Source organism: Chiloscyllium punctatum, chromosome 19, assembly GCF_047496795.1.
Source record: "Chiloscyllium punctatum isolate Juve2018m chromosome 19, sChiPun1.3, whole genome shotgun sequence".
NCBI classification, from domain to species: domain Eukaryota; kingdom Metazoa; phylum Chordata; class Chondrichthyes; order Orectolobiformes; family Hemiscylliidae; genus Chiloscyllium; species Chiloscyllium punctatum.
In genome coordinates, this window is record NC_092757.1 from 91,162,361 (window position 1) to 91,176,866 (window position 14,506).

Below are 14,506 nucleotides of genomic sequence, written 5' to 3' on the forward strand. Positions count from 1 at the left end.
CCTGTTGAACGTTTTCTAATGAGATAATCCACCCATTCCAAGTATTGTCTGATACACCTTCTCTGAACTGCTTCCATGGCATTTACATCCTTCCCTTTTAATAGCAAAGCACAGGATTGGACAGAGTAAATATGGACTTACAAAAGGGAAATCATGCTTGACAAGTCTACTGGAATGTTGGGGATGTAACTGGTAGGTAAGGGGGTTGATAAGGGGGACTTGGTTTACTTGGACTTGCAGAAGGCTTCCAATAAGGGTCCATATAAGAGATTATCATGTAAAATTAAAGTGTATGAGATTGGAAGTACTGTACTGACGTAGATAGAGAACTGATTAGCAAACTCAAAGCAAAGAGCAGGAATAAATAGGTCATCTTCCGACTAATGGGGTACAATGGGAATCGGTGTTTTGATCCCAAATGCTCAAAACATTGCCGATTTCTTATGTGAGGAAACCCTAAATGTAATAGCTCAAATTTTACAATGACACAAAGCTGGGTAGGAGGGAGAAATCTAAAAATGGAGAGATGGTTCAGTATGATTTAGATAAGTTGACTGAGTGGGCAATTGCGTGGCAGATGTTGTATAACGTGGATAAATGTGAGGTTATCCACTTTGGTAGCAAAAACAAGTAGGCAGACGATATCTGAATTGTGGTAGATAGGGAAAGGGGGAGGTGCAATGAGACCTGGGTGTCCTTGTACATCAGTCACTGAACGAAAGCATGCAGTCCTACAGGCAGTAAAGGAGGGAAATGATGTGTTGGCTTTCATAGTAAGGGGATTCGAGTACATAAGCAAGGAGGTATTGCTTCAATTGTACAGGACCTTATTGAGACCAGACCTGGAATATTGTGTACAGTTTTGTTCACCTTATCTGAGGAATGACATTCTGGTTATGGATGGAGTGCCTGCATTCAGGTTGACTGCTGCTGTATCCATCCATTCTTTTCTTTCAGAAGACTGATTCCTGGGATGGCAGAACGGATGTATCAAGAGAGACTGGATCAGGAGGACTATATTCGCTGGAGTTTAGAAGAATGAAGGGGGATCTCACATAAAGCCAGAAAATTCTGGCAGGACTAGAAAGGATTTTCCCAATGATTGGTAAGTTTAGAAGGAGGGGTTGCAATTTAAGAATGTTGGGTGGGCCATTTAGGACTGAAATAAGGAGAATTATTTTCACCCACAGAGTGATGAGTCTATGAAATTCTCTGCCACAGAAAACGGTCGAGGCAATAACATTGAGTGTTGTCAAGGAGGAGTTAGATGCAGTTCTTAGGGCTAAAGGCATCAAAGGGTATGGTGAGAAAGCGGAAACAGAATACTGGGTTGGACGATCAGCCATGATCAAACTGTATAGCAGAGTGTGCTCAATGGGCTGAATGGTCTACTCCTGCCTCTATTTTCTATGTTTCTAAAGAGATCAATACTGTATACAATATTCCAAATGTGGTCTCACTAGTTCCCAGGATAGGAGGCTCATTAGGGCCTAATAACTCAGGCCCAAGCTTCTAGGGGCCTCCTGTGCTTGGTCGGTGCCAGGGCTTGCCATGTGCTGATCAGAGGTGATACTGCTGTGCTTGCATTGGGAAGTTGGAGCCCGGGCCAAGAACAGCACTAAGGCCTAGACTTTTGACTTTTGTCCCTGCCCCAAGCCTCACAAATGCCCTTTATAATAAAATCCCTTAGTTTGATTGATCAGAAGACAGCAGAATACAGAACTTCTCCTGTTTAAACTACTTGCTCTGTTGCCATCCAGTATGGGGGAATTCCTCCCTCGGTGTTCTGCAGGCCTATGAATAGAGAATTTTATTCATTCCATTGTGTTGCCAATCCAGGTTCAAAATAACGTAACAAAACAGGAAATTGTTTTTAAAAACTGCAGCCCAATTTCAAAACCAGGTTCAGGGCATTAGTTAGTGAGGATGTCCAGGTGATTTTAAGAGTCAAAGAAACCAGATGTCAGCTTTCAGTGACAACGCTGCAGGAGATCAACAGTTAAACAATTACCTTGAAAGCCATTGCTGGGGAAGGAAGCATCAAAGGCTCTAATGGTTCAGACCTAATTATAATCATCCATAAAATTAACATATAGGTCGACTTAATGTTTTTCAGGTTAGACATGGCGATAAAGTCTGATAAGACAAGGCACCACAGCAAGTAATCAAAGAGCTAGATAAACATCGACTCATAAACAGCCATCAATTCAAACTATGTAGCCATATCTGGGGAATCACTTCCTGGTTCAAAGAAGATTATAAAAATTTATGATCCAGTATAAAAATGTAATGATTTAAACCAAACCAATCTCCGACATCCAAACACAGAGTTAAATCTCCAATATATAAATACCTTATTCTGTAAGATTGTTTAATGTTTGCCATATTTATTTCTCATTAGCCATAGCTCAATACAGTAAGGTACACAGACAGAAGGACTCATAATCATAAGAGGATATTATAGTGCTGAACACATGCTGATGTCAGATTTTTGCATATATTCAGCCACTCAGGCAAAACAGCCCAAAAAACAATTCTTATTACTGTTAGCATTGAAAAGTAACAGGATATAACACCACGGGAACAATATTATGACACTTTCTGCAGGAGAAGTGCATTCACCTGTACTATCTGATTTTACAGGTATCATCACAATTTGAACAAACAGGACACAACGATATAACATTGCAACAGTGACTACACTTCAGGACTTCAACTGTGAAATGTTTTAAAATATCCAGAGGTCACGAAATTTAAATCATAAAGATGGAAAAAACATTAATTGTAAATTGTCCAAGAAATAAAATTTTAAAAGGATGAAGTATATAAGGTTCCGAATCATTGGACCTTTAGGAATCTTTTCAAGTGCAACTCTTCATCCCATGTTTTGGTCATCCCCTAATTCCTCATTTCCTGACCTGGTGTCCATTTCTTCATGGACACTGTAGAAATAGTGAGTCCAATTACAGCAAATTCACATTGACGAAATGCACATTATAACAGAATGACTTGTATCTTATGTCTCTAAAAAAACCTTTTCCTTCCTGTTTCAATATACGTGACAATGAAAATTTTGTATTGTGTATTATACAGAAAGTCAAGGAAATATGCTGCATGAAAATCAACTGATTTTAGAGGGTGTCAATATGGGGTCTTTTAATTTCTGGGGCTGAACCAGATGGATTGCAATCTTGACATCCATGTCATTATTTTTTATCTCATACCAAATGCTAACCTTTACCTCACTGTCCCAAAACATTGGATATACATTCAACTTAGTCTGACCCTTTGAAATTCCCACATATAAAGTTGCATTCTCTTCCTCAAGGGTGGAGGGAGCACTGCACTGTTAGGGGTGGAGTATTTCAGATAAAATACTAAACAAATGTCTTTTCTGCCCTCACAGGTGGTTGTAAAGATCCATGGCATTAAAGATCCAGAGCAGTTGGGCTCAGTGCAATGTTTGGGTTGATGTTAAGCCCTCAAATAACAGCCAAACACCACATCACTTGGCCATCATCACAACTGCGTGTGCAGGACATTACAATGCACAATTCTGCGTATCATCTCTGCTCTTCCACATCTGGGTTACAACATAATGTGGCAGAAAAGGAACTATCACTAATAGGTCATTAGCCACCACATACCTGTACAATAAGAGTCTGCCTTTATCACTTCATATTCCTCATTATCTTCCCATCCTCAAGACTATTTCTTCTGCCATACCTAACATTAACAATGATTCTGCTCACTGTTGATGACTCCATATGTAATACAGCACAGAGGAAGTCCTTTCAAACTATCACACCTGTGCCAGCTCTTTGAAAGAACTATCCAGTAGGCTGCACAACTGTCTCTTTCCTGTATCCCTACAAATTGTTCCCTGCCAAGTACTTATCCAATTCATTTTAAAATGTTATATTTAAATTTCCTTCCACTGACTTTCAGACAGTGTAATTCAGATTATAAGAACTATTTCATATAAAAAAAATGCCCTCAATTATATCAAATCAGTGTCCTCTGATGAGCAGTCCTCCCGCCACAGGAAACAGTTTCTCCCCAACTACTTCGTCAAAACCCCTCATAATTCTGAACATCTCTATTACATTTCCCTTCAGCAATGTCTGCTGTAAGGACACCAATCCCATGTTCTCTAATCGTTGCACATTACTGATGTTGATTTGCAGTATTTTGTGAGTCTATCTGATTCTTACATAATGCAAATAGAAAATGCTGGAAATACTTAGCAGGTTCAGCAACATCCAAGGAGTGAGAAAGCAAAGGTAGAAACATCATCAAACTTAAATTTTTACCCTGCACCTCTCTCCCTGTGGATGCTATCCTTCCTGTACTCACAATACTCTAATGATTCTTACAACCTCACTATAACTCTGCTTCAGATACCATGTCAGAGTTAATATAAATACTGAAGAATGGTTTTTGACAACATTGATTGGTATCAATTCGAAAAAGTTGTCAATTGGTTTTGTTTTCTTTGCGGACATCGCTCTCGGTCTACAATTTAACACCTAGTAACTACATGCCATTAATACTGTACAAGTAAAAGTCAATTAAGAATACCAGATTTCGATACACAACCCACAAAATCAATGATCAAATGCTGAGAACCTTACCTGTTTCAATAATCACCAGTTAAAGACAACAGTTTTTAAAGTCTGTGTAATTCAGTCAATACCAGCATAGTTAAATCACCAAACATTAACCACTTAAATGACTCATGTTACCCTTTATGTTACACAGGAGAGATTTTTAAATATAAAACCATTTTAAAAGGTTCTCACATTGAGAATACAAATTAGTTTCTAAAAATGCCAAACATACAACAGTAATTTCAAATATGTGATCTTATTGGTTGTTCAAATGGTAGTTATAGTAAAAAGTAGGTTTATATTGTACAGTCAGTTCTTCTATAATGCGATGGTTGCATTCTTGTGCAACTCTGCGTTATAGAAAAGTCACACTTTAGAAACAACACTTACAATGCTGTAATTGTGTTAGAGCCAACATGTTTTAAAAGTTTGCGCTGTAGAAATAGTGAGTCCAATTACAGCAAATTCACATTGACGAAATGCACATTATAACAGAATGACTTGTACCTTATGTCTCTAAAAAAAACTTTTCCTTCCTGTTTCAATATACGTGACAATGAATTATTTTGTATTGTGTATTATACAGAAAGTCAAGGAAATATGCTGCATAAAAATCAACTGATTTTAGAGGGTGTCAATATGGGGTCTTTTAATTTCTGGGGCTGAACCAGATGGATTGCAATCTAGACATCCCTGTTAAATCTGAGCTAAACTGCCAATTTTATTCTTCTCCACCACTAAGACTGACTATTTCCAACTCTGTAAATCACCCATCTCTGAACTAGCCTTAACTTCCTGCTGAACTGTCTATCAATGCTTTGTTCCTTCCAGGTTCCAAGGACCTCCTGCTTGCACTGTCACCCATAAGCCTCCATAAACTTGAGTTGATCTAAAACTCTGTTGCTCATACTCTAACTTGTACCAAGTCCTATTCACCCATCATCATAGTGCTTACACTGACTCCCAGTCTACCAATGCCTCAGTTTTAAAAGCATAACCTTTGCTATATTCAAATCCCTCAATGACCCTCATTTTATCTCTGTAACCTCCTTCAGCTTATAATCCTGACCTTTTGCACTAGCCTGATTTTATTTGCTCCACCGTTGGTGGGCCATGCCTTCAGCTGCTTAGGTGTTAAGCTCTTGAATTCCTTTCTTAAAACTTGCTGCCATACTTTGCCATAAATTACTGCTGAATACTACATCTTTGAACAAATCACCTGGTCTGATACTTCCTTGAGCAACTCAATGATGCATTTTGTTGGACAACATTCCTGGGGGCTGTTTTTGCGATATTAAAGATGTTCTATTAATGCAAACTGTTGTTGATCTTTTAGTGGGGAGCTTGTTTATTGGAACAATTCATCTGGATTTGATTTCACTCTGTGGATCCAAGCTACAATGGAAGCTGACTGATATAGATGATAAACCTGCTTAAACGTGTGGGAAAATCTTTCCTCCTGTATTAAAAGTAGGCACAGACTCAGGGTATTAATAAAATGAATACACATCTATTTTGATTATTGAATCTCTATAAATATGTTCATCAAAAAGGGATGAGTGCAGAGTACAGAGATGGCTGGAAGCAGGTTATGAAAATCAAATCAGTAATTCCGCCCATTTGTGATGAACTAGCATATCTCAGCTGAGACGACAATGGAGGTGCATTAATCACTCACAAAGTCCCTCTTTAGGGATTCCCACTCCTGATCACTAATTCATATCAGCAGTGCACTTTGAGTGAGGAATAGATAAGAACTGAGCATGCCAACACTGCCAAATCTCACACAAGAACTACTATTTGACTGAGGTATCACATCAAACCGGTGCCGAGAGAACTGCTTCCAGCATGCAGGTTAACGCTTTCAGAAGGAGAGGAGAGGTATAAAATTGGGGACAGAAAACAAATCATGAACTATGTCATGACAATTACCAGGCAGCCTTTGAACACTTGTAAAATCACTACTAAACTATCCCATTCACATACAAAGAAAGAGAAATGCTTACATTGATATAACAACTTATTGTATTGTCAAAATGACCTAAAGCACTTTACATGATTAATATTTTGAAGTCAGTGACTGATTACGTAGACAAATGTGCTAATCGCTCCTCAGCAACAATGCTATATTTGCTGTATTTGAGAAAGAAGTATTGGTCAAGTTACCAAGAGGATGTTCTCTTCTACTTTGTACATGGTTGATCCAAACATGAAGACAGGACATTGTTTAACTGTCCTTTTGAAGGATGACAATGCAAACAATGTAGCTTTCCTCACTTTCGCAAAGTACTATAACTTTAGGTAACATTTTAAGTGCTACTTGAAGAAAATAATTTTTGATTGTTGTTTATCTGCTGGAATGAATAGACAAATACACTGGGAACTAGGTGAAAGTCAACTGTAACAAAGAACCTGAAACTGATGGATATATAATGTGAATACTTAAATACACCTGTATTTCATATATTCTTTACTTTATAACCATGGAATATACCAAATGCTATCCATAGAGTAGACTAAATTAAGACTAATTTCTGTATTGTGTCCTGCTGCTATTTCGACCTGGTGATCCTCCCATTTTTTTGCAGCTGCTGCAAATATGATAGAAAATTTCAAAATCTGTGCACCACAAAGAGACCTCTTTTTGCCAGCAGGAGCCTCTTAAAGCTCTGATAAGTCTTTACAATGGAGTCACAAGTTTCTTCCCTGCAATTTTTTCTGCATATTTAATGTATCTGTTCCATTAGAGTTAGTCTTAATACTAAAATGGTTCAAGTTCAGAGACGTATTAAGTGGTTTAGTACCAACGACATGGATGAGATTTTACAAGCATTACTTAAGAATTGCTACATCTAATACAGGAAAGCTCACAATTAGTCATTATGATGTTGCTGTTGGTATGTAATTAAGAGATCAAGAATGCAAGCTAAGCCAGTTATTCGATGAGTACAATTGCCATCAGGAAGAAGTTGTGTTTTGGACTACCACATTACTGCTTGATATGCTACCCTTGTACAATTATAAACAGACAAGAGCCAGTAGGAATAATGAGCCCCTCTTTTGCAGGGTCTAGTAATTTCAAGCATATACAGAGCCAGAATTTCTGCTATTTTATACCAGCTTCTAAGCAGCATATCATCACCACCACCACCACCATCACCAGAAATTAATTCAAATTTTACAAATGACTGTCCAAAACCAATATCCAAACAACTCCATGGCATACACCCCTGATCTGAGTGTGAAATTTCAATGTAAAAAATTACCTTTTTAATATTTCCAGCAGTTTAGAATTCTTGATCAAACATTCAAAGTATTGAATGTTTTAAAAAAATTATTTAAAAAATTTAAAAAATTATTGGCACAACAAGTACACCTCAGTCTACTACCGAGTTGCTCGCAAAAGACCACATTGGCTTTCTAATCACTTTTGTGTAAAATAGCTTTTGTTCAGAGTTTTCTGTTTGGATCAGACACAGTGGCTGAATGGATGATTCAATGGGTTTTGTTGCAAAGATATACAAATTGCTTATGTTTACTTGTATTTCACAGAAATCCTGGTCCAATCATAAAAGGTTTCTTAGAGATTCCAGTGTATGTAGAGTTGCAGTGGACTGTCTGAAATAATTTAGGAACAATGGTAATGTAGAGTAATTATTCTACATTAGAGACCACTCCCTAATATAGTTTAGTCTCATTAGTATTTTTAAAAATGCAATAAAGCCTACATAAAGTGTGTTGTTCCATACTAGATTATGAAAAAAATAGGTTAATGTTTTCATTTAAGGGAGAATTAACTTTCTATTTTTAGTTTTAACAAGCTAAATATTGTTTAGCAGCATTTACAAACTAAAGGCATAAAGATTCAACTAACACTAAGATTATTTGTTCTGATCTTTCCACTTTGATCTGTTTTTATATCCTTCTATGTTATGCATACTTGATTAAACAGAAAGTTCTGATACTGAAAATTGATCTGGTGGTGCAAAGAAGCTGAATTAGTTCAGACCTTTCCGATGACCATCTCTCTCAACCTCTGAATGCCGTTGGCTGGCTTAATTGTTTAAGACTGTATCTGATAATGTCACCATACTCCTTATTTAAATAAATATCATTAGAAGGTGATAGAACTGAACGAAAATCATTGTTTTGTACAACTTCTGCAGCAGTGTGGAGCATATCTTACTTTGCATACACAAATAGATGCAAAAATAAGAATGCATTTCTAAAGTTACCAACTGGGAGATGGAAGATGGCTACATATTAACATACAATCAAGAGCACGAATACGCCATTTGGCCCTTCTTAGTCTCCATTATTCGATAAAGTCATGGCAGGTCTAATTGAGCCCTCACCTCCAGTCTCGTTGCCCTCTGAAAACCATTGGGATAAACTGATACATTCAGGCAGGCCACCCTTCTCCTATTGAACATCACAATGTTAAGAATGCCATTCCAGTACAGTGCTAAACTGATGTTCTAGATTTCTGGCTATTTTTTCGGACTTAGCACAGGGCGTTTTTGGAGTAGTTTGAGATTATGGACACAGTTGTGCTCTCAATGAGTTTTATAATTTACTAGCCAGATGTTGAGCTCTGTGAGTATGTATAGGGCTTTTCTCTTGGTCACAAAATACTGCTTTGTAGCCAGAGAATATAAACCTGCTCAAAATTCATCCTGTAGACTGGTAGTCACAATATAAATACTGCTTTTAATCCTTCGGTACTCTTTGTTTTGTTTTTTTTTAAGTGGTCATTAAGGATAATGAAAGATGATTGAATATAAATGTTTGAGAATTTTGGCAAAAACTGGTTTGAGTGGAAGATCAAAGTAAACCTCAATGTTAAAAGTTAAGTTGGAAACTGTCTTAGAATTACATATTTAAAATGCATGGTTAGACACTTATAACTTACTGCTCATTGCTGCGAACTGGGTGGCACCAAATCTAACCCAAGTCAATGAGGGCTTGAACAGTGTTGCTGAGATTGCAATGAGCTAGAATGTTGGAACAGTAAAGCATACATAACAGGAACTGGTGGTTTACTGAAAAACAGAGAGACCACAAGCAATGTAAGACTTTTGGAATCTGACTCACAAATTTTAAATCCGTCAGTTGTGTTGTGTATCTGGATTACATCACATTGAAAGATTAAAATCAATGTAAAAACAATATTTTTCAAACTTTTGCAAAAATAGGTTTGCTTATTACATGTAGAATTCCTGACTGTAACATATTTTGTGGGTGGTGAGACATCTGGTATTCCTGCAAAGAGTCTGCCACTGCTCACAGGGAACAGCTTCAGTGGAACCAGCTCTTCCGTAGACTGAGGTGACTGGGTGCATCACTGACTTTACATTCTACTCAATTTTATTTCCCATTGAAATCAATAACAGTGAGAGCATAACACTGGAATTCTACCTCATTCCTTGGACATCCTGGAGGCAGGTTAGAATTAAAGACGTTTAAAGATGAGCCAATTTGAAAAAAATGGCTGTGGGTCAGTTTAAGGATGCATGTTTAGAGTGGTTATCCTATGTGTCTTTAGATAGTGACAGGTTGAAATGTTACTGGTGTAAACTTCTCAGTTCTCACTTTTCTGTCACACTATTCTGCTTGGACAAGTTGTCTTTCAGGCACATCCTGAATTCTTTCCACAGCACTTCTTGATTAACTCAGTAAGAGGAATACTTGAACTCAGGAGCTTTGATTCCTGTTCCTAGTTTTTCACTCCTGTCCTACAGGCGAGGGCAGACAAAACAAGCCCTTGAGAGGAAGCAATGTGAATGCCAACTGCATTTGAACTGGATTTTCAAGCTGAGGGTCAGAGAGTTCTACGTGCTGAATCTATTGTTCATAATGGGTACATAAATAGTAACAAAGTGCACACTTGTGTTTTTGCAGGAAATACTGTCCAGAGGAACTTATCATCAATCATTTACGTCACTGCACCCAGAACAATTCTACCCTGACTTGAGCACATGACAAAAGGCTTGTAGGAAATGTATGTGAAAACACAACACTTCTCCATAAAAACACAGAAAACAGAAGCAGGCCATTCAGTCCACTGAGCCCGCTCCGCTATTCAACATGGCATGGCTGTTATTTATTATCAGTATGCTTGAGACTGAAGTTTATTCTGCTGTCAATTCTCATTCATATCAGGAGGCATGTTCAGTTTGATTCAATTGTACTCATGATGCACACGAGGGCATATATCAGAAAAATCCACACCATCATATCTTTGCCATAGCATACTAGGAAGCAGAAAACCTTGGTAACATATTCAGGTAACAAATATGTGAAACAATGGAAACTTGAAGACAGAAATAAATTTTTGTTGTTGCAGATGACAAAAATTATCTGACTCTTTTACAGCAAGAACTTTCACTCTGTCAACATGTACCATCCAACTACCTGTGCACATGCACTCCGTAGTTAATCCACTGCAGATTTTCTTCACATTAGACAAGACATTTACTTTAGCATATACATGGAAAACATGTTACTATTAATTCTTAAGATAGCTTGTGACACCTTGTGAAAAATCAAATGGAAATCTGCTGAACAAATCAGTCTTTAACAAACTAGAGTATTATACACATTCAAATAAGAGAGTTAGGCAGGTAAAGTTAAGTCATCTCCTCCCTGCCAGTATAACCTGTGCATAGATTTCCTACCTGATCCAGCATCAATCACTGTTGAAAGAGTTCTTCGGTCAGCAATTACCCTTGATGATCCTGGCATGCTAACAGGTTCTGAGCGGACTGGCTGGATCCTGACACCATAATATCCAAAAATAATGTGTTAAACATTGCAACGGTAATCTGGCTGTCATTTGCACAAATATTTCACCAGAACGACTGCACTTTTGATTATTATATTGAATGCTGATTATGTGACATAGTTAAATTCAATGTTCTCCCCCAAACAGATTCTCTCCATGCAATACTAAAACAAACCATCCAGTTCTGCTCCACATGATGACCAAAACAAAAACAGGGCCTGACCTAGACCACATGTGGATTCTTCAAAGCTTTGTAAAGATTGGGGACTGAGGGGAAGTGTGCCTCTTCCTTCCTGATAAAAGGATGCTCAGCCATTATCCTGTGACTAAGGGACCAGCAGCAACACCAACCACACACACCAGGAGTCCTTAAGTCAATCATGGATGGGTTTGTCTGCCTTGCTTCCATAATGCAGAATAGGCATCAAATGTGAAGGGTATTCATGTGTCTTCCTGTTACTGTCTTAAATGGGATGGGGTATGTTTGGCAGGTGGCAGGATCTCCAACCACCATCCTGGTGCTTAACTAAATTAGTTTCCATCACTAAACTTCCCACTAGGTAGAGCTTTAAATTCTGCTTGTAATTTTTGTGCCCTAAAATGAGCTACACACTTATAAACTTGAAACCCTTCCTTTTGATATCTCCATTGGAATTAGTATTGTGTTGCATTCACAAAGTTGTTCAAAGATAGAAAAAGTTCTGTGCGCTTATCATTGATGTTTTCCTGTTGATGGAAATGTGATTAATGTTTTCCCTGGAAACATGGCATTGATGTTGGTGTTTAGAGAGTGATTGGTCTAAATAAACCTCCAAGACTTATTTGTACCTGAAGAAATGCTTTAGAAATTTGCCAGTTTCAACCAATTCATACAGTGATGTGAAAACAGCCAAGTGCTTCACTGTAATTCACATTACAGCATTACAGCCATAGAGTCATACAGCATGGAAAAAAACCCTCAGTCCACTTCATCCATGCCGACCAAACATCTCAATCTGATCTAGTCCCTTTTGCCAGCATTTGGCCCATATCCCTCTAAACCTTTCCCAGTGTATTTTAAATGCTGCATTTGTACCTGCTTCCACCACTTCCTCTGGCAGTTCATTCCAGACATGCACCATCCTCTGCATGAAATAGTTACCCCTCAGGGCCATTTTACATATTTTCCCTCACCTTAAACCTATGCCCCCTAGGTTTAGGTTCCTCCACCCTAAGAAAAAGACCTTCACTATTCATCCCCAACCATGCCCCTCATGATTTTATAATCTTCTATAAAGTTATCCCTCAGTCTCCAACAATCCAGGAGAAAAAAATCAGTTTATTCAGCCTCTCTCTATAGCTCAAACCCTCCAGTCCGAGCAACATCCTTGTAAGTCTTTTCTGTACCCTCCCAAGTTTAACAACATCCTTCCTAGAAAAGGGCAAGCAGAACTGTATGCAGTATTCTACAAGTGGCTTCACTGATGTCCCGTGCAGCCACAACATGACATCCCAACTTCTATACTCAAATGTTCTGACCAATGAAGGCAAGTGTGCCACTCACCTTCTTCACTACCCTGTCTCCCTGTGACTCCACTTTCAAGGAAATGTGCACCGGAACCCCTCGGTATCTTTGTTCGGTAACACTCCCCAGGGCTCTACTATTAACTGTATAACTCCTGCCAAAATGCAACACCTCACATTTATCTAAATTAAACTCCATCTGCCACTCCTCGGCCAAGTGGCCCACCTGGTCAAAGTTGCATTGTACTGTGATGTAATCTTCTTCACTATCCACTACTCCATCTATTTTGGTGCCATCTGCAAACTTACTAACCATACCTCATATATTCATATCCAAATCATTTGTATAAATGACAAAAAGTAATGGATTCAGTGCTGATCCCTGTGGCACACCACATGTCACAGGCTTCCAGTCCAAAAAACAACCCTCCATGACCACGCTCTGTCTCCTTCTTTCAAGCCAATTTTGTATCAAATTGGCTAGATCCCCCAGATCCCATGTGATCTAACCTTACTAACCAGTCTACCATGTGGACCTTGTTGAACACTTTGCTGAAGTCCATGGAGACAACATCTACCGCTCTGCCTTCATCAATCTTCTTTGTCACCTTTTCAAAAAACTCAATCAACTTAGTGAGGCACAATTTCCCATGCAGGCAGCCATTTTGGTTCTCCCTAATCAGTCCTTGCCTTTCCAAATGCAAACAACTTACCTATGATTAATGTAGGCTCACCAGTTTATTGTTCCCTGGTTTTTCCTTGTAGCCTTCCTTAAATAATGGCACCACATTAGCCATTTTTAGGAAACCTGGTTGGCATGGATGAGTTACAGAGTAAAACAGTCATACAGTATGGGAACAGACCCTTTGGTCCAACTCGTACATGCCGACCAGACATCCCAATCTAACCTAGTTTCATTTGCCAGCATTTGGCCCATATCCCCTTAAATCTTTCTTATTCATATACACATCCAGCTGCCTTTTAAACATTGTAATCATACCAGCCTCCACCACTACCTCTGGCCCCTCATTCCATACACGCACCACCTCTGTGTGAAGTTACCCCTCAGGTCCATTTACTTCTTTCCCCTCTCACCTTAAAGCTATGCCCTCTAGTTTTGGACTCCTCTACCCTGGGAAAAACATCTTGGCTATTCACCCTATCTATTTTCTTCATGATTTTACAAACCTCAATAAAAATCACCCCTCAACCTTCGATGCTCCAGAGAAAAAAGCCCCAGCCTATTCAGCCTCTCTCTATAGCTCAAACCCTCCAGTCCCAGCAGCATTCTTGTAAATCTTTTCTGCACCCTCTCAGGTTTAATATTATCCTTCCTATAGAATGGTGACCAGAATTGTATGCAGTATCCCAAAAGTGGCCTCATTAATGTTCTGTACAGCTGCAACATAACATCTCAATTCCTATACACAATGATCTGACCAATGAAGGCAAGCATGCCAAACACTTTCTTCATCATCCAAACTACTTAAGACTCCACTTTCAAGGAACTATGCACTGCACCCCTCGGTCTGTTTGACAGCACTAGTTTCTGTGCTATAAGACTCTATGCATCTTGGTTTGAACAAAACAGAAAAAAAAATTCAATAGG

The 14,506-nt window shown here is 38.5% G+C and overlaps 1 protein-coding gene across 4 annotated transcripts in view; it reads right to left on the bottom strand.

The window, feature by feature from the left end:
- The window catches only part of bcas3 (BCAS3 microtubule associated cell migration factor), a 1,192,206-nt gene that overhangs the window by 445,574 nt on the left and 732,126 nt on the right, over nucleotides 1-14,506 (bottom strand). For all 4 annotated transcript variants that reach the window (XM_072590043.1, XM_072590044.1, XM_072590042.1 and 1 more), the window contains one exon: nucleotides 11,288-11,385. In XM_072590043.1, the coding sequence (XP_072446144.1) occupies nucleotides 11,288-11,385 (98 nt within the window). The remainder of the gene's footprint in view (nucleotides 1-11,287; nucleotides 11,386-14,506) is intronic.